Genomic DNA, 26,444 nt, shown 5'->3' on the forward strand with positions numbered 1-26,444 from the left:
CCTGAAGTTGTCACTGGACAAGAGCCTGCCATTCCAGCCCATTACATCCAACAACCCCACTTGTTCCTGGTCAGCACCTCCAGGCTGCTCCTTTTCAATGGCCGTGATTTCTCAGCACGTGAGACTCCTCCACAAGCACCAGACAGATGACATCTTGATAAAATTTGGGAGAGCAGATACCTTAATTCTAACAAGTTCCTCCCTACCCAGAAAAAAGGTTCTCCCACACAGGGCTGGGATGAACACAGACAGAAACCTAAATATTCAGCCCCAAAAGATCAACACGTTCACAGGCAAAGCCCAACTCCAAAGCTACTCGAACCACAGTCATTAAAAAAACCTAATCATTCCTTAAATGGTGACTTCAATTTTCAATTTAAGCTTGATTTCTGATGGGATAAGAAACTCCCACCACATCTGTTCATGCAGCCTACACTGTCCTCATCACTGCAAAAGAATCTGTCAGGGGAGAGAGGGCACAGGAACAGAGCCTGGGAGCACTCCCACCACTAATTTATCTCCTGCTTCTGGCACGAGCTGTTTGCAGCAAAGGGGTTGCTCCTAAATCAAACAGCCACAGTCAGCACAGCTCTCATCTTTCCAAAAAAGTAGCAAAACGAGAATGACCCAGTTCCAACCAACTTCACTCCTGCTACCAGCATTTCCAAGAGGAATTGTGAGATCCAGGGGAACTCGCATGTGTGAGTATCTGATCAGCACAAGCAGCATGAGGTCGAATTTTTTTCAGGCTTCAAAAAGAAGACTGCAGTAATTTATATGCAATCCACGCTCAGAAGACCAACCACCTTCATAACCACAGCACAGACTATATTCTGCTTTTTAGATAAAAATTGCAGCATCTCCAAAGGCCCTATTCACCTGCAGAACTCTCGCTGCTCTGGGGGTACATTTCACTGAAATGCTTTTTAAATTGCTTCCTCTACCCCACCTGCATTTTATCCTTTTTTTTTTTAATGAAATCAGGTTCTCATCTGATCAAAGTTCCCTGATTCAGTGTACCAGAAATTATTTAAACCTAAGGAGGCTACTCAGCAGTTATTAATACTAACCAAGCATAATCAACACAGATATTAATCCACACCTCTATAGTGGCATGAGTCATGCCCAGTGCTGAGTAATCCTTTTTTTATTTATATATAGTATTAGCCAGAATTGGGGGCGGGGGCAGTTTTACAGTAGAGGTTCTCATTGAAGGTAGGAAACTTGCTTTTTTGTATTCATGCACTTGAGTGGTATGGAACTATCCAAATCCAATAAAAGCCACATATGGCTATTTTCAGGCAAAACCAGTACAAATTAAAGAACTGGGCTACAAATGGATTTCCATTATGAAAAAATAATTGAGCTGGTAATCTCAAAATTTACTCCAAATTTTAAGACTAATTTTTTTTTTTTTTTTTTCATCAGGAAACAAGTTAAATCCTTTAAAAGCACTGGTACAAGGTTCATCTCTTTCCACACCAGAACGTCTCTTCGTTCCGTGCTGAAGAACTTTTACAGCTCTTCAGTTATAAAGAGAGCTCAAAAATAAAAAACCAAACCCAACCAAAAAACCCTTGAGGTTTACAGGAGACATGAAGCAGGAGGCAAGGCAGTCCAGCTCAGTTAACACAGTGACATTTTGTCCCACAAATCATATACATGCTAGGAAACTTGCGTCACATCTCCATCCAGGCCGCTGGCAGACACATCAGTGTTTGAAACGAGTAAAGGGGGGGCAGGGGACAGGAAAGTTAAAAAGAGAAACCATATGTTTGCAATATACACATCTCAGTGTACACTCCATCACATGCCAAAATGCCAACACAACCTTTCAGTGAGCAGGCGACATCCAGCAACTCAGTTTGCAGAGGGACAGGGAAAAGATACAGAAGAATTTAAACACTTTTTCCAGATTTCTCCCCCAAGTTCTGTCAGTTAACATGAGACAACACATCTCTGTGCTCCTCCCAGCACTCTGAGGCTGTGGGATGCGTGTCTCCAGCAGCAAGTTCTCCCAGGAGCAGAAGTGTATTTACATTCCCTTTTGTTCCCATCTCACCCCGCTCCCCAGCTACAAAGAGGCATTCGCTCCTATCCTTGATTACTGAGGTCCAAATCCTTGCTTTGTGCCCACAAAACACCCCTTTGCAGGCTCTCAAAAGAAAAGGAAGTATTTCCTAAAGTGAGAAATTCAGTTCTCTTTCCCCAGGAAATGGGTGGCATGTTCTCCCCCCTTCCTCCCCACACCTGTATCTCCTGCTCCTCAGGGAGGCTGAGCATCCTCTTCCCCAGGGCACATTTTCCAGAGATTTAAAGGGTTGGTCTGCAGGATTACATCTTCCCTGTCTTTACAGGGAGTTGGATTCCTTCCTAAAGCACTCTGCTCCCTCTGAGCAGAGGGAGAAGACAAAGCCTGATTCCACAGAGCAACAGGGATTTCCAGAAGGATTTCCCCCACTCCACAGCTTTAGTTCCTTCCTACTTTTAAACAATGCTGAGAATTTAATCTCTTAAAACAGCGTTTTGACAAACTCTCCCACCCTCAACAGAAAACAAGCCTCCCCACGAGGCAGAGATGGAAAGCCTGGGCATGACAGTGCTACGTCATCCAGAAACTTCAAATAAAAGCACTCCACAAAGATTAGTCAAAGAATTAACCTCCTTCCTAAAACCCTTTGGCCGAGAGCCTGCCCTGCCACTCTCCTGCTTCATTCCGAGCCTCCGGAGGGTGAGACGGGAGGCACTGACCTTAGAGTCACCTGTGGCACCACCTCTGATGTGTCACACACTCACCCTAGAGCAATATATCCCTCAAACACACCCCAACAAAATGGTCGAGACGTCCAATAAATCAGTACAGCGGGAGGCCTTTGGTAACTGGGCAGTTTAACGTCAAGAGAGAGGGAAGAAGGAAAAAAAAAAAAAAATCATTTAATGGAGAGAGCAAGGGCTGGGGCCTCTAGCTGAGGACAATGAATGAAAACGCACGGCAGCAGCAAAATCCCAGGGTAAAAGGCTCGCTCGGCGGCTCTCCCAAACCCTCCGTGCAGGGACCAAAGCAGCGCGGGGCTCCGAAACTGCTGAGAGGTGGGATCGCCCCAAAATGACCGGGGGAGCCCTAGAAGGAGAGAGCCCACGCGAGCTCTAGAGTCCACTCCCGCTGATCACCTCACGGCCAGCACATCCCAGACCACACCGTGGTGGGGAGAAAAGCCCCCCCAAAGCGGACCCCGTCCCACTCACCCCGACACGAGGAGACACAGACCCTGTCCGGAGGAGCGGGCAGAGGCCAGGGACGAGCCCTCTGCCAGGGGAGCGTCCCCGAGACCACCACAATCCTCTCCCGGGATGGGGCAGACCCACATCCCCTTCCGTGGGCCCCACACACAGATAAGGAAGAGCAGCAGCCTCAGCAGAGGGGTCCCACAGACCCTCATGGCCCCCCGCAAGGCGGTGGGGACAGATCCTCTCACATCCTTCCCACATACGTGGCTGGAGCGGGGGGGTGGTCACACAGTCCCAGTCCGTGACGGGGTGTGTGCGACCGGACGGGACCCCATCCCAGCTGATGGGCACCCCAGACCCTCACACCCCTCAGAGTGCGGGGACAGACCCCTCTCAGCTAAGGGGTCTCCCACACCTTCACACAGCTCACTGTGGGGGAACGGACTCTCTCACAGCCTCACATGGCTGAGGGAGGGGGAAGCCACACAGTCCCACTCCTTTGCGGGGTGTGTGACAGGATCCTCCTCAGCTGAGGGGGGTCGGACGCCCCGTTCCCTCAGCGGATTCACACACCCACATCCGAGGGGCACCCTGCACCCCCCCAAACCCCCGATGACCGCTCACCGATGACCTCCTGCAGCTCGTAGTCATCCTTGTTGATGGACCAGGGCAGCGCGCTGGGCTCCTCGGCCATGGCCGCGCCGCGCCCGCCGCCCTCCGCGCCGCGAGAGGGAGCGTCGCCGAGGGGCGAGGGAGCGGAGAGGAGGCGCTGCGGTGTCCCGGCTGTCCCCGAACCCCGGCCGAGCCCGAGCCCCCTCCTCCTCCGCCTCCTCCTCTCCCGCCGCTACCGCCGGCCCAACTCCGGCCGCCGCCACCTCCTGCACCTGCCCATGCCCGGAGCGCCAAACGTCACCCGCGTGCGCCCCGCCCGCCACGGCGAGGAGCCGCCCGCCGCCATCTTGAGCGTGGCGTGGCGACCCCTAGGCCGCCGCCAGAAGGCGACTACGCCACGGTTTGCTCAGTTATCACCACCGGCCTCAGGGGAAGAGCCGGTAAGGGAGGATTCCAAAGCAAGGGACGGAGGAGGAACCCCTAAGGAAAGGGCGGGGATGCCACACACAAGATGGCTGCTGCGAATATGGTCCCCGCCTTCAGGCACAAGGCGGGAGCGGGAGCGGTTTAAGAATACTGAGGGCAACGATTGGCTGCCCGCCGCCGGACCCGCTGCTCCTATTGGTCGAGCGGCTGTCAATCATGTGCTGGCGTTTCCCGGGTCCCTGTGCCTGCGGGGCCGGGCCTGAGCCAGCCGTGAGGGCTCCCAGAGCCTGCGGGCGGGAGCGGGGCCGGCCCCGGCGCTCCAGGGATACACATTCCGTGTTTAAAAATAGTGTGTGGGTGTGAGGGATCAGGAGACCTGGTATTCTCGCAGCCCCCGAGGATGGGCAATTCTCTGCTCCACGCTGCAGTTCCAGCGTTCGTGAATATGTCCAACAGCCTCATGGCGATGTCCTGCACGCTCATCCTATGGTTTAATGCTCTGCACCCGGAGCTTTTTTATCCGGATGCATTCAGGAGTACATCTGGTGGTCATTGAGGAAAACAAATTGAAATTTAAAAGAGTGAGGAATAGAGGGCTGAGTAGCACCATGCGCTCAGAAGGCTGATGCCTCTCTCTAACATATATACATTTTAATTGTATGTAGTTTGAGGATTATCTTTTTTTCCCCCAACATGAAAAGAGAGAAAACATCTCACTATTACAATGCAGGACTGTAACTATCAGGAGAACCGACTTGGAATCTCAGTATCAGGTTTCATCCTTCTTTGCTGGTCACTGTTCTTCTTGTGTCTTGATGTCAGGCCCTTCTGTGGGTCAAAGAACATCAGTTACATGTATTTTTAGTTTATTAGGACAAATTCCTGAGATGCCTCTGGTGAACCAAGCTTTGTGGAGGGCCACTGCCAAAGGCATGGTCTGACCGCAGCGCTTTCACTCATGCTCTAACGCAGGACACCAGCTCCTTCCTTTTACTCTCTTTTTTGTGTTCTACAAAAAGCCCCAAAGCCCCATCTCGCTCACTGCTGTGCAGGCACTCCACAGCTCTGTCATAAGGCAGAACCTCCAACTGAAAAGCTGTTTGTTTTCCCGCTTGTCTGTGTTAAACATTCCCCTGCTGAGCCATTTTTAATATTTGCTAAATATGCCTTAATTAGTGCTCGGAACCTTCTCTGTGATCTTTTAACCATGTTATAAAAGGAGTTTATATAGCAATTAAAAACAGGTTTTAGCCCAGAGCAGGCACCCGGGTAGCCAGTGTCGTATTTCTGATAGCTAAGAGCATGTTAGAAATGGATCTGAGCCAGGCACCAACTACAAAAAGACACTTATACACTTAATTTTACTACATGCTTTTAAATTCAGAACCATCTTTTGGATTCTCTTATTCTGGGCTGAAAATCCTCTCCCTGAAGGCAATGCTAAAACTCTTACTGCTTTAGACCGCTGGAGTAGGATTAGGTCCACAATGTGCCTTGTTCTTTAAGAATAACCACAGGCTTTGATAAAAATTAAAATTTAAAATGTTCACTGGCAAATGCTCACTGGTGGCCACGTGAGCATAGAGAGATGAGTGCTACATTTTAGTTCTCCAGCTCTGCCATGAAAAATCCATTTCCATATTTTTAAACCCAGATTTTTCATTCACTCACAGACTCCAGATCTCATAAATTTTGCATTATTTTTTTTAATGAACTCAGCATTTTGAATCTCTCAAAAGTCAGGGGCTGCTGTTGCACTCATTCATTTAGTGAGTTGTTCCAACCTGAGTCTGCTGAGGGATGGAAAACATAGAGCTGGATTCCACAAAGCTTTTATTCCTTAGCCAGCTTCAGACCTCCAAGCAGCACCTTCTCCTCTTTCATCCCTTCTGCTCATCCTCTTTTTCCGGATTTGCTGTATTTTGCCTGTCTCGTGTAGGCTGTGAGCTCCTCAGGGCAGAGGCAATGCCTCTATTTATAAAAGAGCTGTGAAGTGGTGCTGCTGAATCAAGTGCTCTTTTGTAATAACAAGAAATTTTAGTGGAAATCCAAAGTGGAAAAGCAGCTTCCTGGTGTATCCACCTCCTCTCTGGACTGGGCTTTAGGGGAGACTGAGAAGTGGAAAAACTTAAGATGTCTTTCAGGTGGGAATGCTGCAGCCTGAGAAAAAAAAATCCCCTGAGGAAAAAAAAAAAAAAAAAAAATCCAGAGCTGGGTTTCCTGAATTTTTTGACTTCCAGTAAAACACCACGGATCAGGGCAGGCAGGGCCCTCCTCCCCCATTGATTCTGCAGCAGAATGGAGGCTTTCTCCTGGCTCCTGCGTTTCACTGATATCCTGGGGCTGGTGTTCCCCTGCCAAGGCCTTGGCACACCAGGCACACAACGCATGCTCTCACACCAAATGCTCCCCTTCTCGTAAGGCACATGGTTTCCTGCCTTTCTGGGCCAATTACTTATTGTTTCAGTGAAACTTACTGGCACTGTCCTGCTCTTAGCTTGGTTTTTCCATCCGTGTAACGTTGTAAAAATGATGTTTAATGTCTGGGTTGGTTTTTGGTGCTCAGCACACAGACGTTGCTACCTTTAGTACATGGAAAGGGCCCTTGATGGGTTTTGTCAGCAGAGCAAGGGAGGTGATTCTGCCCCTCTCCTCCAGTCTGGTGAGACCCCACCTGCAGAGCTGCATCCAGCTCCAGGGTCCCAGCACAGGAAGGACGTGGTGCTGATGGAGCAAATCCAGAGGAGGCTGCAAAGATGCTGGAGCACCTCTGCTGAAAGAGAAATGGGAACAAACTTTTTAGCAGGGCCTGGTGCAATAGCACAAAGGGGAATGACTTTAATCTGAAGGACTGTCAGTTTAGATGAGATATCAGAAAGAAGTTTTTTATCATAAGGGTGGTGAGGGACTGGCACAGGTTGCCCAGAGAGGTGGTAATGCCCCATTCCTGCAAATATTCAAGGTCAGGTTGGATGGGACTCGGAACAACCTGTTCTGGTGGAAGATGTCCCCGCTCAATGCAGGGAGGTTGGGCTGGATGGCCTTTAAAGGTCCCTTCCAACCCAAACTATTTTATGATTCTATGATCATAAAATTCTATTATTATCACAACTGTGAGCATAAACTAACTTCATTTACTCTTGGCTTGCAGAAAACTAATTTAAACTCCAGTTTCTGTGCTGAGGCCATGCAGATTTCATCACTGTTGCCATGTTTATGGTTTAAGGCCCTTTAAGGCACCATAAACCTCTGTGTGTAAGGGCAGTGGCTCCCAGGGCTGGTGCAAACAATGGCAGTTAATGTGCCTGTGGAGCTGCCTGGTACAGGCCTGGGCTGAGGGAAGCCCAACAATGCCTGTTTTATTGCCTTTGGAGCTGGGCAAGCCCATGTCCTCGAGCAGAATGCCTGACCTTGTTCCACTGCAGAATTTGCCTGTTGTTCTCTCTTCATGGAAACACTTCCAGGTTTATTGAAGGGACCTTACTCTATCAAACTGCAGCTGATTACTTCACTAAGTACAAGGCAGTTTCCTCTCCAACAAACAAAGGCAGGCCCTGCACTCGATCTCCAGGGGTTTCTTCTGGCAGCTTTGCTTTGGAGAAATGAGGTGAGAACCCTGCAGTGGAGGAAGGAGCAGTGATTTCAAACCCTTCAACTGGAGCAAGTTTTTAATAATAGTTGTTTTCAAACCACAAGCTAAATTCCAGTCTAAACCACACCAGCAGGTTTTCCTAAGTGATCCTGTGTGCTACCCTGTATCTCCACCCCATCACTGAGCCATTTTAAATTCAGCTCTGAGGTCACTTTGAAGTCAAGTAGCTGAAGGCCTGGTTTTAACAGGTGAATTCTGGTTCTCACAGGGTGTTTACTGAAACAGCTTTCACTCTGCAAACACACTTCTCATCTCAACACCCTGCCCCTCAACAGAAACTGTGCTGCTCTCTAACTTCCTTCACTGAAAATATCCCCTAGATTTTAAGCTCCAGGAAACAAGCGAAGAGTTTATGATTAAGATAAGGTTTTTTTTTTCTTTTTACTCTTTTCTTCTAAGTGCTATGATTTTTTTAGTATATAACTTGAAAGCCATTTAACCCTCTCTGTAACAAATTTTTGCTGCCTCCTTCAAATCTAATATAAAATCAATGCCAGGTTTGAGAAATAATTATACCAAGATCTTGATTAGCACATACCTGAACCATCATTTTATAGTAAGCCCTTGCTCTGCTCTGGTTTACAATAATGCTTTCTTCATACCTCTTTGTCTTTGTAGAAGCCAATGAAAGACACTTCACATGCCTGCACCTCTTTTCAGCCTGGGAATGTCACAGCTTCTGAGGACAGAAAGGTTTTCCCACCAGCCTCTTCTCTGAAGGGTAAATCTCCATCATAAAGCATTTTCTAAGCAGCTGACCAGGACAGGGATGAGAATGTGTTTCAGAGCTTTTTCCCTGGTTCTTGAAAGTGCAAAACAACACTGGTGGAAGCAGCCAGACCCTGATGGACAAGTGGATACACTTGGCCTGACTCTTCTGCAGCTGCTGAAGGGTGGCCAAGGACCATTGGTTCTATGATGTAAGGATCTGTGTGTTTATTTAAGACCATTTTGAAATTTTATTATTCAACAAAACTCTTCTCAGTCTGGACATAACCCCTGACAGACCCTTGGAAGGCGATTGAAGTACCCAGGGACACTTGGGACTTCTCTGCTGCAACAGCAAGTGGCAGGGAGGGTTGGCCATGGCAGGACTGAGCAGAGAAAGCAGTTTTTGGAGGTGACACTGCTCCTCCCAGGTGGTACAGCATGGATATTCTCTCATCTGGGACTGCTTGGACCCAATTTGCAGCTGGCAAACTTTGAAGAAATCAAATAAAACTTCTTTTGTAATGTTACAGTGAAGTAAGAGGAGCTCTCTTAAAAGGCAATGAGAAAAGAAACCCTAGGAAAGATAGGATTGAATAAGATTTCATTCACTTCTTGCCATTTGGGAATAAAATTTGTGAGGAAATATTGTTCTTATCTTTAAAAATGGCCAATATCTTCTCAAACCCAGCAAAGCAGAGGGCAGGCAAGGTTTATGCTTCACATTAGCAGTTTCTAGTGACATGAGTTTACAATAATGGTCTAATAGTTCTGTGTAACAGTGACTCATGGCTTATTACTGTGGTGATAGGAATGTAAAGAGATCCCATTTGAAAAAAAATATATTTGGATAGTTCACATCCTTTCCTCCCTGCTCATGAATTCCTGTGCCATTGACTGGTAGCTGCTAAAAATAGGATCCTTTTTGTGTATCTAAAGGAAAACCTAGTGTCAGAGAGACAGTGGGAGGCGACCAAGGTCCTTCCACACAGGACCTTCAGGAAATATTTGTAATGAAAGCCCTCTGAGAATGCAGGAATGTTTTTAAAAGGTGGGAACAATCTAAGAAGGTATCTTGGAAAGAAGAAGGAGATGAATTAATGAATCACAGCAGTTCCCAGCTTTGTATTTTGCACCATAGGGGTGAGAGGTGCAGGACCAAGATGCAGCTTTGTCTTGGAGAAGCTATTCCACTTCAGCAGCAGGAAGCTCCAGGGAACAGCCCAGGAACAGCCCTGTGGGCTGATGAGGAGCCAGAGAGGAGCCAAAAGAGGAGACTCACCAGGAGTCATTTGAAGTTGTACAAGTCCCTTAATGACAGCAGCAGGAAAGAGGATCTGGGAAGACGTAAGGTATCTGCAAGCAAAATGGAGTATCACCACCACCCCTTTGAAAAAGAAAAAAAAAAAAAACCCACATGGCACCTCAGAAACAAACCGCTGAAGTGTGAAATCATGCAGCAGGGAAAGCTGTCACAGAGAATCAGAAATTGATTTAATAGACACAAATTGACTGCTGCATGATTTGTGCAGATTGCTGCTTGCTGAGAGGGAGAGAGATCCACAGCTCTGGAGAGCTGAGTGCAGGCACCACCTGGCAAAAGGTGTGGAAAGCAAAAATTTTATCACTGGTAATTGTACGTGTACTGAATGCTTCCTCTTCAGCAGGGAAGAATTAAAATCGATGGCAGGATGCAAGGTAACAAAAGGAAATGACTGATCAATATGCATGTCTTGGAGCTGAAGACAAGCCCGTCTGCCAAGAGCAGCATGCTGATGAGGCGAGATTCTGAGAGGGAACCTGAAAAGCTTTCACTCCTGATGCTCAAAAACACAACACAGCTGAGCAGATGCCAGGTGCAGTGCTAGGAGAGGTGAAGACACCAAGGAGTCTAGAGAATAACTGTTCGGAAAAGCAGGGAATATTAATTTTAACACTAAATAACTTTAAAGTAAAAAATGTGATGCTTCTCTTCTTTGCCTTTCTAAAGATCTCAAAAGCCCCTTACTGATATTGAAAAACTATGGTCTTTACATACCTGGGCAAGGTTTTAGAGATACTGAGACAGTGATATTTTAAGGTCAATATCCAATCTATTCCTTTAAATCTCATTTCCCAGTGTATTTCACTAGGGGGTCTCTGTCAAGTGCTACCAAAAATCAAACACTAAATCTTCCATGAATCAGTAGTTTTAAATCTGTCACCCAGATTTCTGAGCACTTTTGAAAATGTTGCTGTGAAGCTGACTGCAGGGTCTGCCGTGGCTCCAGTGGGACAGGGAAGAGCACGCGGAACTCTTGGTTTGCTTTCCCGGTTTTTCTGCTCCTGAGTGGTATTTGTTTCTGAGGCAACAGCCTCAGAAATGGCACACAAGCAGTTAAACACCTCAGGTCTTGCCGCTCATACATCTCATTCTGCTGACACAGACAGAAAGCAGACACAGCTGAACATCAGAGCCAGAAAAATGCTGCAAAAACTTTGTGAAAGTTCACTTCATGGTAACCCCGCATTTGCCTGAACATATTCCCCGTGAGTTCCTGATTAGCATCCTAAACAGTGGATAAAGGCCTACTTTATCACCTCATGACTTTGATTTCATTAAGAAACCACGGAAGATTGGAAGCATTGAGCCTCCATGTTCTCACTGGGCTTGGAGCAAGGGTTCCTCTCGTGGTCCTGCATCACGTCACCCACTGCCTCCTCTGCAGAGCCCTCCTGCTCTTTTGGCACAGCAGCCACTCCCCTTAGGAGCCAGCAGGACCCGGTGCATGTTTCCCTGGAGGCTGGCACCCAGCCAGACACACTGCTTTGCTCTTTCCCTGCAGGAATGCACGGAAGGACTGAGAGCTGTGCGAAATCTGTCTGGTCCGGGGAGGGTTTGGATGCTTGACTGCTGAGGAAACATTGGCATGTTCCTCCCAGTGCCTCTGTGCTCCCTGCCATCTGCCACCTGCCTCCTCACTGGGGGTTCTCCCTCTTTGCTGGGAAGGGGAGGCTTGGAAGCACAGGATGGAACAGCTGTGCTGTCCTTGGGCTCAGCTGGACACACTGCACATTGTCCTGCCCTCCAAGGCAGTGGGAAAGTGTGTGCAAACAGGAGGAGGAAAAAGTTCCAAGCAAACTTTTGTAGAGAGTCAAAGTGTTTGATGGACAATACAGATAGATTAATTCTGTCCTTCCAGTCCAGCCCCACCAAAACCCATCCTAAGCAAGACTAGGAATTGGAGGAATGGGAATCCAAACCCCTTCCCTGGCTGTGAGGCAGGAGAAACTCCGTGTGCAGCTGATACAGCCTTCATGCTCTGAACAGCAGGGATGCATCTCCTGCCTTTGTGGAAGTCATGTATCCAGCTGAGATAGAAGGATTGGGCTGTCTGGTGGGCAAGGGCAGCCCCAGCCTCTGCCATGGCAGAGGCAGCTTTATCAGTGGGAACAGGATAAGGAAAAGGCTCTGCTAAGCTGGGTTCTGCTGCAGAACAGAAAATTCATTGTTTGTAAATCAGACTTTGGAACTGCTTAAGACTTAAACACAGCTTCAATTAATTAAACTTTTGCAGCGCAGAAGAGTCCCAAAGTGAATACAACACTATTCAATCCCCTGAGTGCAGATTTTGTTGCAAAATAAACAAGTTTTTCCAGGGCTGGGCTTGATAGTGCTGATCAAGAGGTTGGGTTGGGTTCAAAGTCATCTCAAAGTCCTAGTGGGGATACGAAAATGATTGTAACACCTAGAGAAAATTACTCTTTAGCAAAATATTTGTACACAGCACATGTTGTAAAGCCCCAAATGGTCCGACAGAGGTGCTCTTTAATAAGCTCTATGAGCATGTTTCCCAGCAGTGTGAACCTTGTGGGGTTTGTTTTTTATTGCCTTATTAAAATCTGTTTCCAGGATGCTCAAGCAACATTTTCCCAGCTATTTTTAATGCATAATTACACTTTCTTCCCTATGCTAATTTTATTCCTATAAATGTGCCCTCTGGACCAAGCCAGTGCCTCCCTCATGGTAACACAACTCTTGTCATGTTGGTGAAAATGAAGGATGGAATTTGATCCATCGAGGTCAATACTTGACCTCTCACCCTCTCTTTTTTGAAGCTGAGAACATTCTGCAGCAGTTTCACCAGGTAAACGCTGTTCTCCTATAAATGAAGAAATGGCACCAACATTCTTGCACCAAACTAAAACAGAGGACTGGGAATATTTCTGCAGCACGAGGGGAATGACATCTGGAAAAGAGCTACTGCTGCTGGACCCCTCAACCCCACCCGAATCAGGCTCAAATACGGGCAAGAATCATTAACTTCTCCAAACCACAGAATAGGGGAGTGTGTAAAGCTGCACAGGGAGTGATGAGATGCCAGCACTTCCAGGGAATGGGACCCTCCCGGCAGGCTGCTCTCACCAGCAGTTTCCATCTAGAATATTCTACCCAGGGATGGTTTCCATACTGCTGTCCATATGTTCATAGCAGCCATAGCAGAGACACGAGCTCATATGCTCTATAGGGAACATGGCCCTGCAAGTGGATTAGGGGAGGGCCCCTCCCATGGGGAAGAGCAGCTCAGCCTTGACCTCCAGGAATTCCTTCCAACCAACGCTTCCGTGATTCAGTGACCCCTCGTCTTTTCCCGTGGCAGGGCCTTGGCCCAACAGCTGCTGGGTTTCTAAGTTATTTCCCTGGCTTGGACTGAGTGCAAGCCAAAGGAAATAAAGCTGGCAGAATCCCCTGGATTGCTGCGCTGTCATAATCCCTGCTGGAGCCTCCAAAAAGGGTGTGGAACAGGAGCAGCATCCCCACAGAGCCCTGGCTCCATGCCCTCCAGCCTGATGGGCACCAGGGCTGAAGAAATCCAGGATGGCAACACAGAACACAAGAAAAAAAACGAGACCTGGAGAGGAATCACATGTAGTGAAGTACATCACAGGAATCACATGCCTGAAGTACAATTCCTCGATAAAATTTCCTCCTGGCATGACGTAACTCTATTTCTCTCTCTCCCAGGCACAGCCAACCAGCCCCTTTGATGAAGTTACTTAGCCAAAACATGAAAAGAAAATACAGAACTATCCCATATCATTCCTCACTTACACTTCATTTTGAGACACAGCTTTATTCTTCGATGCCCACAAAGCAGATTCAGCCTGCTAGGTTTTCATTCTTTATTTTAAAATGTTTTGACAAGTAGCAAAAGTTTGGATTTTTGAGAAGAAAACCAGAAACATTGTCTATTTTCAGAATGCCTTTAAAGACAGATGCTTTTCCCCTTTGTATCAGGACACAAAATTATAAATATATACATCTGTATACAAAAATAAATATCTGGCACTAACAGATTCAGCTAGGACAATTTCAGTGAGGGACAAAGACAAAATAAAAGAAACCCTGTAACATCACGATTTTATAAATCCCTTTTTTAAAGGTGTTCAAAAATTTTGACCTTCCACTGAGCATGAAAGACGAGGAGAACCCCAAATGCCACTGAACTGGGCACGTAGTTCACAACAACTACATTCTGTATAATTCACAACGTCACGCTTCAAGTTATTGTGACAAGACAGATAGGAAAGTGTCAGAAGTGCATAAACTCTGGGGTTTACATAGAAGAGGATACATATTTAAAGCATAGTTTATGTTTTAGGGCTGTTACCTCACTTTACCCCAAAATAATGATTTCAGCCTATAGGATAAACAGTAACTTGTAATAAAGCAAAAGCCCCATAACACCAAGACCTTCCCAGTATCCAAGCCAAGCAGAGAGAAGGCCAGGGCACCACAAGCAGGCTGGTAACAAGATCCCAACATCTTTCACCACTAACTGGAATATGGCATTTATCTATTGGAACTCAGAAAATTTAGAATTTGCTTTCCCTTCCAGAACGAGCATTTCCCCTGTTGGGTGATCACCAAATCATCTATTACAAACACCATCACTGTTCCCTGCTGTTATTCTCCCCTCATAACGCAACACGCCAAGCCCCAAACCACCAGGACTCGGACGACATCGCACAAGGTTCAAGCTGCCAAAATTCTCAGTGCTTTCGGTACACCTTGCTCACAAGGGGAGCAAGGGGAAGAGGAGGAGAACCCACTTGTGTTTTTCCCGTGCCAGCCAGCGGTCAGTGCCCCGCTGGCCCATCCCGGCCGTGTCTCCCCATCCCACCCGCGTTCCCTCGCAGCGTGGGCCATGGCCTCCCTCTAGCGTCCACAGCACGGGCTCCTCTGCCTCAGCTCCCCCTCAATGAGCCACCAGAGCCCTTCCAGCTCTCCAGGCACGAGGAATCTGGTTCTGTCCTGCGAGTAATGACCCATAATTGATGTTTATACACTCTCCAGAGTATGAGAATTCACTGAGCCCCCGGAGCGCCTGGGGATCAGGCAGCCTTCTGAAGCTCTTCTGTAATTAACATTTAACGATTATGCAGAAAGCCCGAGGCAAGCAGCTGTCTCCACTTCTGCAGAAGAGGCCCCAGGGCAATAGGACAACTATTCAGAAACCCCTCATCAACTTAACTTTTCCCCCTCCCGTGCCCACAAACTTCTCACTTGTTCTAGCAAGAGAGGAAGGTGCAAATGTCACCTTGGCACGATGGCAGCAGTTACTTTTGTAGAAGAAAACACCCAGCTCCTGGGTCTATCCAAAAATCGCTCCTGCTGCCAACGTGATGTGTGTGAATGAGCTTCATCATGCTCAGGTCAAGGGCTGCTGCTGTCGGCAGGGAGGAAGCAGCAGCAGCACCTGGGCAGGATTTGGCAGCATCTCTGGTTAAGGGATCATTCACTGACAGGGAGCGTGAGGGCACATTTCTGTCACAGACCTGGTAATGCTTTAAAACAAAGCTAAAATTGAAAAAACAAAATCACATGTAGATGCAACCTTAAAAATGTAAACTGGTAAAACATTAAGCTGTAAAATCAACATGAGTCAGTGGCTGAAGTAATGAATAAAGGGGCAGAGTTCAGGCAACTGCAGACACATAATCAAGATTCCTCTCTTCCCCAATTCAAAAAGTCAATATTTACTGTAAATCTGTTTAATACACCAATGGATCGCTTTAATCACTCCTTTGGGTAGAGCTCCTGACCTCCACCCTGGAGCACTGATGAGATCCACTAGTCACGGGCAGGATTCAAGGCCAAGTCTAACAAGCAGAGCAGTCTCGACATTGCTCCGAGCCTTAGTCACAGAAATACCGTCATTATTGTGGCAGTTAATTAAATTAGGCTCTTTCCTATTAATGTAACACTCACCACCATACTTTAAACAGCCCAAATGTCAATTTAATACACTCCTTATTCAGTGCTTAGCCCTGTGCCTTTGAGGCATCCCAAAAGCTGCTGTGTTTTGGAAGGTTTTTAAAGGTGAAAGGATTTGAGATCTGGAACCACTGAGGTGCAGACCTTGGTCAAGTCAATGAGCAGTAGCAGCCCCTGCTCTGTGTAGTAAGGACTGTCACTGGAAAGATGTATTTTGAGTTGAATTTCTCCAGAAGGAGAAGTAAAAATTTAGTAATATCTGGGAATATTAATTGCTGGTATAAGGTCACTGAATCAAATGTGACCTGAACAGAGACTGACCTGTCCAACATGGTAAAATTTCCACAAGCCTCGATGCTACTGTAGCTTTTAAAACATTGACAAAACCCGTAGTTCGAGGCTCAGAGGTCTTGCTAATTCTTACAACAGAGTATTCCTGTATCAGACACTCTTTAAACGTGTACTTTCAGTATTTTTACTGGAAGTGCTTACTCCACAAATGCTGGATGCTGCTGCTCACTGACTTAACCCGGAACAACCACAACAGTTGCTTTATTTCTCCTCAGGGTTGCGAGAAAGTACCGCAGAGAGTTCATTGTTCCCCGTGACAGGCTCCAAGCAAGGATCCAGGTTCTGAAGTGGTGGAAGACCCTGTGTCAAGGACACCCCTGGTCTGAAGGCACAGCCAGGACAGGTTACAAGAGCACCCAGCTCTCAGGACTTTGCATCAGGGCAGCATGAGGGATTTTGCCAGTCTCATCCAGAACCATTTTTTGGTGCAAGGATTGGTATAGTCACAAATAGTAATGAACCGTAAGATACTCGGAAACTCGTTCTTCATGGACTTGTACTTGACTGGAATCAGGCGTTTGTGACGAGCACCTGAACGAGAGGTCACACAGGCAGAGGGTTACACAGAGCCACAGGCAGAGCCCACAGCCATCCCCAGCCCTCCCCACCACAGCACACACATCACAAGGTCCAGGTTTGTTCCTGACCGGGCATCATCTGATTATACTGCAGCCAGCTCTCACTCTGGACAGCAAGTCTCTGAGTCCTGATTTACTCAGGCTGCAGATACTCCCCAATGAATCCCCCTGCTAACATGGACTGCTGGTTTTGAGACACCACGAGATGAGAACACCCTCCCTGTGACTGCTGCTGCTTGAAGGAGCAGCTCTTCTACAAAGGAGTTTCTCCCCCTGTAGCTCTCCACAGGGACACCTGCCACCACCTGCGCTGCACAGGTGATGACACTGAGACTGGGATGAGACAAAAAAACAAGATTTCATAACTGCAGCAGGTGCTGGAGCAATCCATGGAGCTCTCAGAGCCTGCCACCAAACCCTTCTGTGCATTACTAACACCCCCCCCCCACACACAGGTGACGCTGTGACTTCTCTAAGCCTGTACTTCCACACATGTTCTCACTGGTAGAGCTCAGGTCATTCCATACAGATGGAACTTCTTTTCCTGTTCTAATGGAAGATGTGGTGCCCACAAAAAGCTAGCAAAGAGCTAAAAGGACTTTACAAATCTTGATGAGTAGGGGCTGATACAAAGTCCTGGGAGTGTTCAGGGGATTAACTGACATCATGAAATTGGCGTGTCAAGGAAGAAGTGAATTCCTGTCTCTGCCACCAGCTTCCAGTCTAACCTCTGGCATGTCCTTTATAATATCATGTCAGATGCCTTTGTATCCAGATACTCTTCCTAATTCTACATATCCTCCATACTATTAGGCTGCACTTACTCCCCAGCAACACAGACAACTGTAGAACAACTAGTGGCTAGAGAAGAGCAATCACAACAGATCTGGCAGAAGTAAATTGGATACTCAAGGATCCCTGCAAGATGGGATCATTTCATAAAATGGAATGGGTTAGGTTGGAAGAGGCCTTGAAGATCATCCAGTTCCAACCCCCCTGCTATGGGCAGGGACACTTTCTAGACCCGGTTACTCAGTGCCCCACCCAGCCTGGCCTTGAAATCTGCATGTTCACTACCTGTCACCTAATTCCCAGCTTTACTCACATCCTGGATTTATTATACTACTTATCCCTTTAGCAGCATATTTTCCTGTATGGATCTGGAAGCCCTTCACAAACCTGACATGCAGCTCTGACATTTCTGGAGCAGGCAGCATTATCCCACTGACAGCTTCTTGCTCGCAGCCATGTGAGGAAGGTCAAGAGCAGGGAAGGGACCCTGCCGGCACAACCAAATTCTGAAGCCCCTGTTAGTTCCAGTGGTACAGTGCCCACTGACCTCAGCTGAAGGCTTAGATGCCACTGTTAATAAAAAATGATAATGTGCAATTGTAAATGGGATATTTTGTGTGATCTTACCTGGGGAAAGACTAAGAGCAAATTTGGTCTGGAAATCACATTCGTCGCTTTCCAGGTAGTCGTCTGAAACGACAACCACCATCCTCCGACACCTGGAGATTAAGCAGGGGAGAAAACAAATAAAATGTCAAAGGAGATGGTTTTTATTCCCACAAACAGAAGCATGTACAGCTCTGAATTGGTACAGTGGAGAAGGACCTGGCTATGTTCCAGCAGGAATTAACTGCAGAGCAGGAACGACTGACAGACACATAGTGATGTTACACAGAAAAACCTGATTTTTTTTTTTTTTAAATTTTTTTTCTGTTACATAGAAAAACCAGATACACACTCATATACCAAAAAATGAGGAAACCTCTAGTGAAGTCCAGACTGTCTGTGCAACCCTTATGTGATCCTGTGTCCATACATGACACACAAGGCAAAGAAATGCAATTGAACATAAGTAGCATCACCACAGCGGCACCTCCCTCATGAACACAATGAAGAGACACACTGGGGAATGCCTGAGCTGTCCTTCTCGAGCCAAGAGAATGAAGCAAATCCCATCAAGACATTCTTGTGGATTTTTGCTGTTTCACTGGCACCACGCTGCAGACACGACTGTAAAATAAATGTGATGTTCCACTACACTCACAGCTGGCCCCAACAGCCACGGTTCACCTACCTCCTCTCTATAAGTTCTCCGCTGATGGACCACACACAGGTTCCTGGCAAGACATCCCGATCAAATACACAGAGCTTCAGTTTGAACTCTGTTTGCTCCAGCTCCCTGATCATCTCCTGGACAAACTGGAGGTCTTTCTGACAGTAGCAGATGAAGGCATCAAATATCTCTGTTCCGCTTCCTGAAACCATTAAAAATGTAGCTGTCATCTTCTACTATAAATGAAGTTCACTCCTGTAGTGAACTTTCAAGAGCTCCCACAGACTTTAACTCAGAATCAGGAGTCTGACAGAAAAGCTCTGGCCAAACTTGCAAAGGTAATTTAGCATTTTATTAGGTGAGCTGCCCTTCAGCCCAGACTCCCGTCCTTAACAGGGCTGGCAGGAGGTAACACACATCAGTGCCCTGGCTGCTTTCTCTGGCCAGGCTGTTCACACACACCCACATTGCCTGGCAGGGGGCAGGGAAAGGAGCTGAGCTGCAGACAGGAGGCAATAACATCCAGCCACAGGGAGGTTTGGGTGGAGCTGGAGGGAACAGAGCACCCCAGGGGATGCAGTTCAGAGCCCTGACATCCTGGGATTTCACTGTGAGTTTCACATTTATAAAATTCTCGTGGCTCTGGGTCCTTTTTTCCCTTGTTCAGGTCACAGAGATTCAAACTTTCCAACCAAACCAGCATTCAGCAATGTCCTGCCATCTGCTGTCGGTGGAGCTATGGGATGAACCTTGAAATTTGGAAGCTGTCATTTTTATGGCTAAGATGTCAAACCTGGGTACCTAAAGTCATATCCAAATGGGCCTGTTTTCCAATTACATTAATGGCTGGCAGCTCTTGTTTATTTAGCAGTTATCCAAATAATAAAGTGCTGCTTTTTAAGGGCAATGTTTCTCATAATTAAGTGCCTTAATACTGCTGGATAGTTTCCAACTGTGTTATCTTTTTTTCCATATCAATGTCACTACAGATATATTCAATTTTTTATGCCAGCTAAAGCCTACCACAGTGAAAAAATAGGTCAGGCTCTAAAAGCTGCTGAGGAAAGTATCAACCCAGCAGGCAGATTCAGCCCAAGAAGCATCCAGTGAAGCAGAAGGTGAATGTCTGCCAGGTCAGTCAAACTGAGGGTACTGCTGCAGGGGCACTGCGCTAACTTGGGGGTCACGTCAGGCAAAGCTGCCTTGTACAAACTCCAGAATATTGGTCTGTGGACATTTGGGGATCGTTAGTGATGTCCACACATACAGCAAAGGTGGACACCCAAAGTCAGACAGGCCAGCACACACATGTGCACACACCTGGCTGCACACACAGCAGCGCACACCCACAGAACCCATTTCCTCTCTCCACCCACTGCAACCCAGTTCTACTTCAAACCCACTTCCTTTTCATTCAAGGTGGTTCCACCTGCCAAAGACAGGGCAGGGAAATCACCTCTGACACCCTTCCCCCTGGGCTCCAACCCCCTGAGCTTTCAGCAGCTGCTGCTCTGGGCCAGGCTGGGCTGAGGGACACATTTCCCTGAAGTCTCCTCCCGTGTGTGTCCAGTGGCTCTGTGCCAGCCTGTTCCTGGGTGAAGTGTTCCCCAGGTTGCTTCCCCTCTCTGCTTCAAGAAACAGGAAAAATGAAGAAAGCATTCTGGCCTGGGGTAGGAAAAGTTGTGGGAATTATGAAAGCCAAGAGGTTTTCTGAACTTCCCAAGGGGAAGGCGATTCCAACACGAGGTATCAGGCAGCAATGGAAGCACGGGCTCTTACCGTATGGATCATCCCTGATGGTGATGCCCATCAGTTCCGATGTCTTCGGCACGCTGCTGTCCACTGCTGGCACTTGGAGAGGCTGGTTGGCCTCTTCCTGCTTCCTCTGCAAGTACTTCTTACAGTCCTCCTCTGCAAAAACACACAGCCAGAGCAAGAGGCTCCTGTGACGTGGGTTTACACTGCTGGAGTTCACTAAAACAGGAGCAGCTATTTCATGGATCAGGGATGCTTGAGGGAAAGCCCCTGTCTGGTTTTTTTTTCAGGGTGTAGAATTTCTCTCACCTCTTTCTGAACGTCTTGATGCTGCCTCCACCGCCTCCTCTAGCAATTAATTCTTGAAAATCACTCTTGATATTTTAAGTACTTTCTTTTGCTTGTTTTATTCTTCCTCCTCCCCTTAGCTCTACTATATCTCAGTACACCTTTAATACCAGGAATAGGGTACAGAGCAGCTCCCAACTCTGCTATCTGCTCTCATTGTCCTGCATTTTGGAGTATTTGAAATCACAAAATAGTTGGGGAGGTTTTCATGGTGTCAGTCTTTCTGCCCATGTAAAAAGCCATAAGACAAGACAAAATGGCCTCAAGTTGCACCAAGGTTTAGATTGGATATTAGGGAACAATTCTCCACTGAAAGGGTGGTCAGGCATTGGAACAGACTGCCCAGGGCAGTGGTGGAGTCAGCATTCCTGGAGGGATTTAAAAGATGTGTAGATGTGGCACTTGGGGACAGAAGAGGTGGCCTTGGCAGTGCTGAGTTCATGATCCTGTAGGTCTTTTCCAATCTTAGCAACTCTCTGCAGATGCACAAGAGCTGATTCACACTCCCAGCCTTTGCCAGCCAGGACAACTGCAGGTGACAATGACTATCCACACTCACCACATACAGTAGGACCATGTAAAATTTTAAGGAGCCCCTGAAGCAGCTTTTATGTTGTGCAACAGCAATAGGGATCCTCTTATCCCAAGCAGAATAGACATGAAGGCCACCCTGAGATAACTGAAGGGCAAAGACCTGTCACAGTCACAGGTGTGAACTTCCCAATCAGGTCAGTGATGGGCACAGATCTATTCTAAACAGACTTGGTTTAAAAATAAATCATAAATCTAAATGTGAAGCCTTTGGAGAAGTAACAAGAAACTCTGCAGCCTCTGCTACTCTGCAACTACAGAAGAACTGAAAGTAAAAGGAGATTTGAAAACAGGAATTAAGAAAAAGATAAACTCCCTAGAGACTTTTCCTTTACTTAAAATTAAAAAAGAAAAGAAAAAAAGAAGAAGAAAAAAAAAAGTATTAATCAGTTCTGATTAGCTGGCACAGCTGACTGGCACAACAGCAGAGTAAATTATCCCTTGGAAGAGCAGGATGCTGTTGGGAGCCCAGTGAGTCCTCCTATAACACAACCTGGCACAAGCAGGTCTGCAGGAGCCCCAGTTTGAGCCCCCATCCCCTGCTTCTATCTCAGCTTTGCATCTTGTTACTGGATTATCTCCAATCTAACCAGGCTCAGATCTGATCAAAGCTTTTCCTGCAGCTGAGGCATTCCCAAATCTGCCTTTCTCCTCCCCTCAGCCTCCCCAGTCCTGGAGTGGACCAGCCAGAAGGTTCAGATTTCACAACTTTCCTCACTAGAACCCTAACTCAGATCCCACCTCTCTGCCAGCTGCCTGTTGTGTGAGGTGTGTCAGCTAAGTCAGTATCTTTGAAATCATGATTAAAGTCACTTTGAAGTTGCCAACGGGTTCAGCGGTGTCAGAGGAAGGACTGGCACACAGCCACCACCTTAAGTGTGCTTTAATTCCCTTGGGAGCCAGGTTCTCAATCCAAAATACTGCTGAATAGGCAAGAAGAGGCAATCATTTAACAGAATTGCAGAGTGCTCAATAGAGAAATGTTCATTTTCAGTGTATTTGCTCCAAGCCTTCTCTCCTTGCCTCTGCTGTTTGCAGCAGTCCCCAGCTGCAAACAGCACCTGATTGTACAGGTTAATGAGAGTGAAAAGGATCAGGGATGGTTTATAAAGATAAAAGATGCTAAACAACACAACCAAGTAGCAAGAAACACCTCCAAGCTGTCCTCCTCCACCAAGCACCTAACTAGCTTTGCATTCCTCTGGCAGTCAAACAAATTCCTGAGGAATTGGAAAAAAACCACATTAATAGAAACATGAAATCTAAAGCACAAAATCAGTAGCATGATGAGAACACAGAGAAAACAGACCCAGTAACTGTCAGGCAGGAAAGTAGTACTTACGTAACAGGTCAGGGAAGAAACAAAACCCATTGGGTTTCAGCAGGAAAGAGTACAACGGTATCAAAGCAAAAAGCTTCACATCCCTGAAGATGATTCTGCAGCAAAATAAACTGCTGAGGAAAATCACAGGGCAGAGCTGCTGGGACATCAACACTGATGCTTTCTGATTCTGAGCTTTGTGTACCACTGAAGAAATTCCAGTGGTACACAGAGGTGCCCCTGGCATCAGGAAATACCGTGCACAAGAGCACATGAAACCTTTCCCTTTCCTTTCATCTCTGACTTCTGCAAGAGCTCTCAGCACCAGCAACAGGTCACAGGCCCTCAGTGAAGTCCTCAGCCAAAAATCATAAAAGAGGAACAGTCCCACTGGTCAGGCTGAAGGTCCACCAGCCCCGAGCCTCATCCTGTCCCCAGCACTGCACAAAAGCAGGTGTGTAGGGGGGAACATACGAATAAAATAAGCTTACAGAGAAATTTCCCTAATATATGTAAGTATTTCTATAAAATCTATCTTTTAGGTATAATCCACATTCTGTTTTTATGATCTGACTTTTGGACTATTCACAGTTAAAGAATCTCCTGAGCCACAGACAGTATTTTTGTTGAACAGCCCTTAGTGGGCTCCTCTTCCAAGAATTTACCTGTCTCCTCTTATCAGCATGACCCAGCTCTGGGTAAAACTTGTGATTTTCCTACAGCCCAGGCTCTTCCCACTCCTTCTGCTGGAGTCTATTCCAGCTCTGACAAAGCCCATCCACCACACTCCCTTCCAGCGGGGCAGACGAGTCCTGAGCTCAGGGCCAGAACCAGCCTGGGTGATCCCAATGTTTTTGTGAAGCCCCAGATCTTTTGCACAGCTGGAAGCTCCCCCAGATTTGTTAGGAACCTCTGACAAGCAGATCAGAAAGCACACTGATGCTTTTTTCTTTCCCAAAACCTGCCCTTCAAACTGCGATCTCAAGTAGGAAGAGCCACAAAGGGAAGTCCTCCATCACTTCTTGGTCAGGCTCTCTACAGAGATGGATTTCTACATCTTCCTTTATCTCCATGAGTAACAGGAAGTGAGATTTATTACTTCCTCGTTGCTAACTCAGTAAGCTCTGTTATACAACACAGGCCTTCAGGGAATTCTCTGGCTTTGGAAATCGTCTGGCAAAAAATTTCCCCTTCTGATGACAGCTGGGTTCCCCCTGAATTTCTCGGACCACAAAGAATACAAAGAGCCCAAAACAAAAAAAGTTATCAGAACAGCACAAAGACCTTCATTCTTCTCATTAATCCGTCTCAATTTTTTCAGTTTGCATGTATTTTTTTTTTCCCTGACATTATCCAGTTCCACACATGCCTCGTCTCCCCCAACAAACATCTTCCTATCACATTATATCCACACATCATAATTTTCACGCTGTCCAGTGTGAGTGCAATCTATCTCCTAGCTAACCTGGCTTAGAGCATCTTTTGACACACAGAAACTTTCTAATTGAATGTCTGGGATAAGACTGGGCTCCAGGTTACTTTGCAGGGCTCATGATCAGCACAATGTCTCTCCTTGAAGCACATGTGAGCCTTGAAGCCAGGTGAGACTTCTGTGAATCACGGAACGGTTCGGGTTGGGAGACCTTACAGGTTCATCTCATTCCAACCTCGTGCCCTGCACAGGGACAACTTCCACTGTCCCAGGTTGCTCAAAGCCACATCCAGCCTGGTCTTGGACACTTTCAGGGACCCAGGGGCAGCCACAGCTCCTCTGGGCACCCTGTGCCAGGGCTTCACCACCCTCACAAGGAAGATTTTCTTCCTAATAGCTAATCTTCTAATATCTAATCTAAATTTCTCTTATTTTAGTTTAAAACCATTCTCCCTTATCCTATCACTATCCACCTATGCAACAAACCCCCTCTCTCTCTCTTTATAAGCCCCTTTTAGGCACTGGAAGGGGCTTTAAGGTCTCCCCGGAGCTTTCTCTTCTTCAGGCTGAACACCCCCGGCTCTCAGCCTGTATCCATAGCACAGGTGCTCCAGCCTTCGGAGCATCTCTGTGGCCCTCCCGACAACACCGACGATGTCTCTCCGTAACCTGGAAAGGGCTTCTCGTGGGGGAATTTTTTTTCTTAACCTCACCTCCACGGACAGAGCAGCAAAGAGCGACGCGAACAGAAAGACCAACACGAACAGCATCCCCTCCCTCCCCAGGCACCAAGGAAGCAGCACCGAGGGCAGGCTCCGGCATTCCCGGGGCTCTCCGGCATTCCCGGGGCTCTCCGGGATTCCCGGGGCTCTCCGGGATTCCCCGGGCTAACCCAGCTCTCCCCGCTCCCAGCGCCTCACCCACGCTGCCGCCCAGGTCCGTCAGGACATCGTCGCGACCCAAGCGGCGCAGCACATCGAGGAGCTGCCCCACGGTGGCCCCGCCGGGGCAGCGTCCCGGCCATTCCTCCAGCAGCGTGGCCGTGGGGTCGGGCAGCCCCTCCAGCCGCCGGATCTCCAGGAAGCTGCATCCCAGCGCCTCCGCCAGCGCCGTCCAGTCCGCGGCCACGGCCGCCCGCGGGTTGAGGTAGAGGCTGAGGCGGCGACGGACGCCGTAGTTGAGCGCTACCATGGGCACGGCGTGCAGGTCCAGCGGGACGGGGACGGGGCTGGAGCTGGGAACGGGCTCCGCTCGAGCCGTGGCCATGGCCGTGCCGCGCTCCGAACTTCCCCTTCCCGGCACTTTCGCTTCCCGGCTCGCCCCGCCTCGCCGCCGCCCCCGCTCCGCTCGCCCGCCCTCCCTCAGCGTGAGGGGCCGGGCGGGCCCGCTCCCGCACCGGGGCCCGCACCGGGGCCCGCACCGGGGCCCGCACCGGGGCCCGCACCGGGGCCCGCACCGGGGCCCGCACCGGGGCCCGCACCGGGGCCCGCACCGGGGCCGCGGGGCCCGCACCGGGACCGCAGGAACACAGTGATGGTTCCCCTGTGCTCGGCACCTCGAGTGCCGTGTCCGGCTCTGGGCTCAAGGCATCGAGGGGCTGGAGCGCGTCCAGAGAGGGGAACGGAGCTGGGGAATGGTGTGAAGCACACGTCCTGTGAAGGAGCTGCGGGTGTTTAATCTGCAGAAAAGGAGGTCCAGGGGATCCATTCTCACTCTCTAAAACTCCCTCCTGACAGGAGGTTGTAGACAGGTGTGTGTTGGCTTCTTCTCCCAGTCAATAAATGGTAAGGCAAGATGATAGAGTCTTAAACTGTGCTGGGTAAGTTTAGGTTGGACATCAGGAAGAATTTTTTCACACAAAGGATGATTACACTGGAATGGGCTTCCCCAGAGAGGTGGTGGAATTACCATCCCTGGAGCTGTTGAAGGAAAGACTGGATGTGGCACTCAGTTGACACGGTGATGTTGGGTCACACATTGGATTTTTCCAGCCTAATTGATTCTGTAATTCTCCTGCTGGGCTTTGTCCAAACGTAGTGCCCTGCCCTCTGGAGTGGCCTGGACAGGGATCTGAGCTGTGTGTCAGGAGACACTTATGCCAGAGAGAACAGTGCTGTCA

General features: G+C 48.0%; 2 protein-coding genes across 2 annotated transcripts in view; both read right to left on the reverse strand.

Moving 5' to 3' along the window:
* The window catches only part of OXSR1 (oxidative stress responsive kinase 1), an 87,543-nt gene extending 83,566 nt beyond the window's left edge, over nt 1–3,977 (reverse strand). Inside the window, exon 1 of the mRNA XM_040066525.2 lies at nt 3,853–3,977. Within this exon, the coding sequence (XP_039922459.1) occupies nt 3,853–3,922 (70 nt within the window). The 5' untranslated portion in view covers nt 3,923–3,977. The remainder of the gene's footprint in view (nt 1–3,852) is intronic.
* Nucleotides 3,978–15,630: 11,653 nt separating this feature from the next.
* Nucleotides 15,631–25,595, reverse strand: MYD88 (MYD88 innate immune signal transduction adaptor). Its single transcript, XM_040084772.2, has 5 exons — nt 25,246–25,595; nt 20,658–20,789; nt 18,900–19,080; nt 18,233–18,324; nt 15,631–16,766 (listed from the first exon to the last, which is right to left on the reverse strand). Exons 1-5 carry the CDS (start codon nt 25,589–25,591, stop codon nt 16,612–16,614), a joined length of 906 nt encoding a protein of 301 aa, XP_039940706.1. The 5' UTR covers nt 25,592–25,595; the 3' UTR covers nt 15,631–16,611.
* Between the last annotated feature and the right edge of the window lie 849 nt (nt 25,596–26,444).

The sequence above is a fragment of the Hirundo rustica genome, chromosome 1, assembly GCF_015227805.2.
Source record: "Hirundo rustica isolate bHirRus1 chromosome 1, bHirRus1.pri.v3, whole genome shotgun sequence".
NCBI lineage: Eukaryota > Metazoa > Chordata > Aves > Passeriformes > Hirundinidae > Hirundo > Hirundo rustica.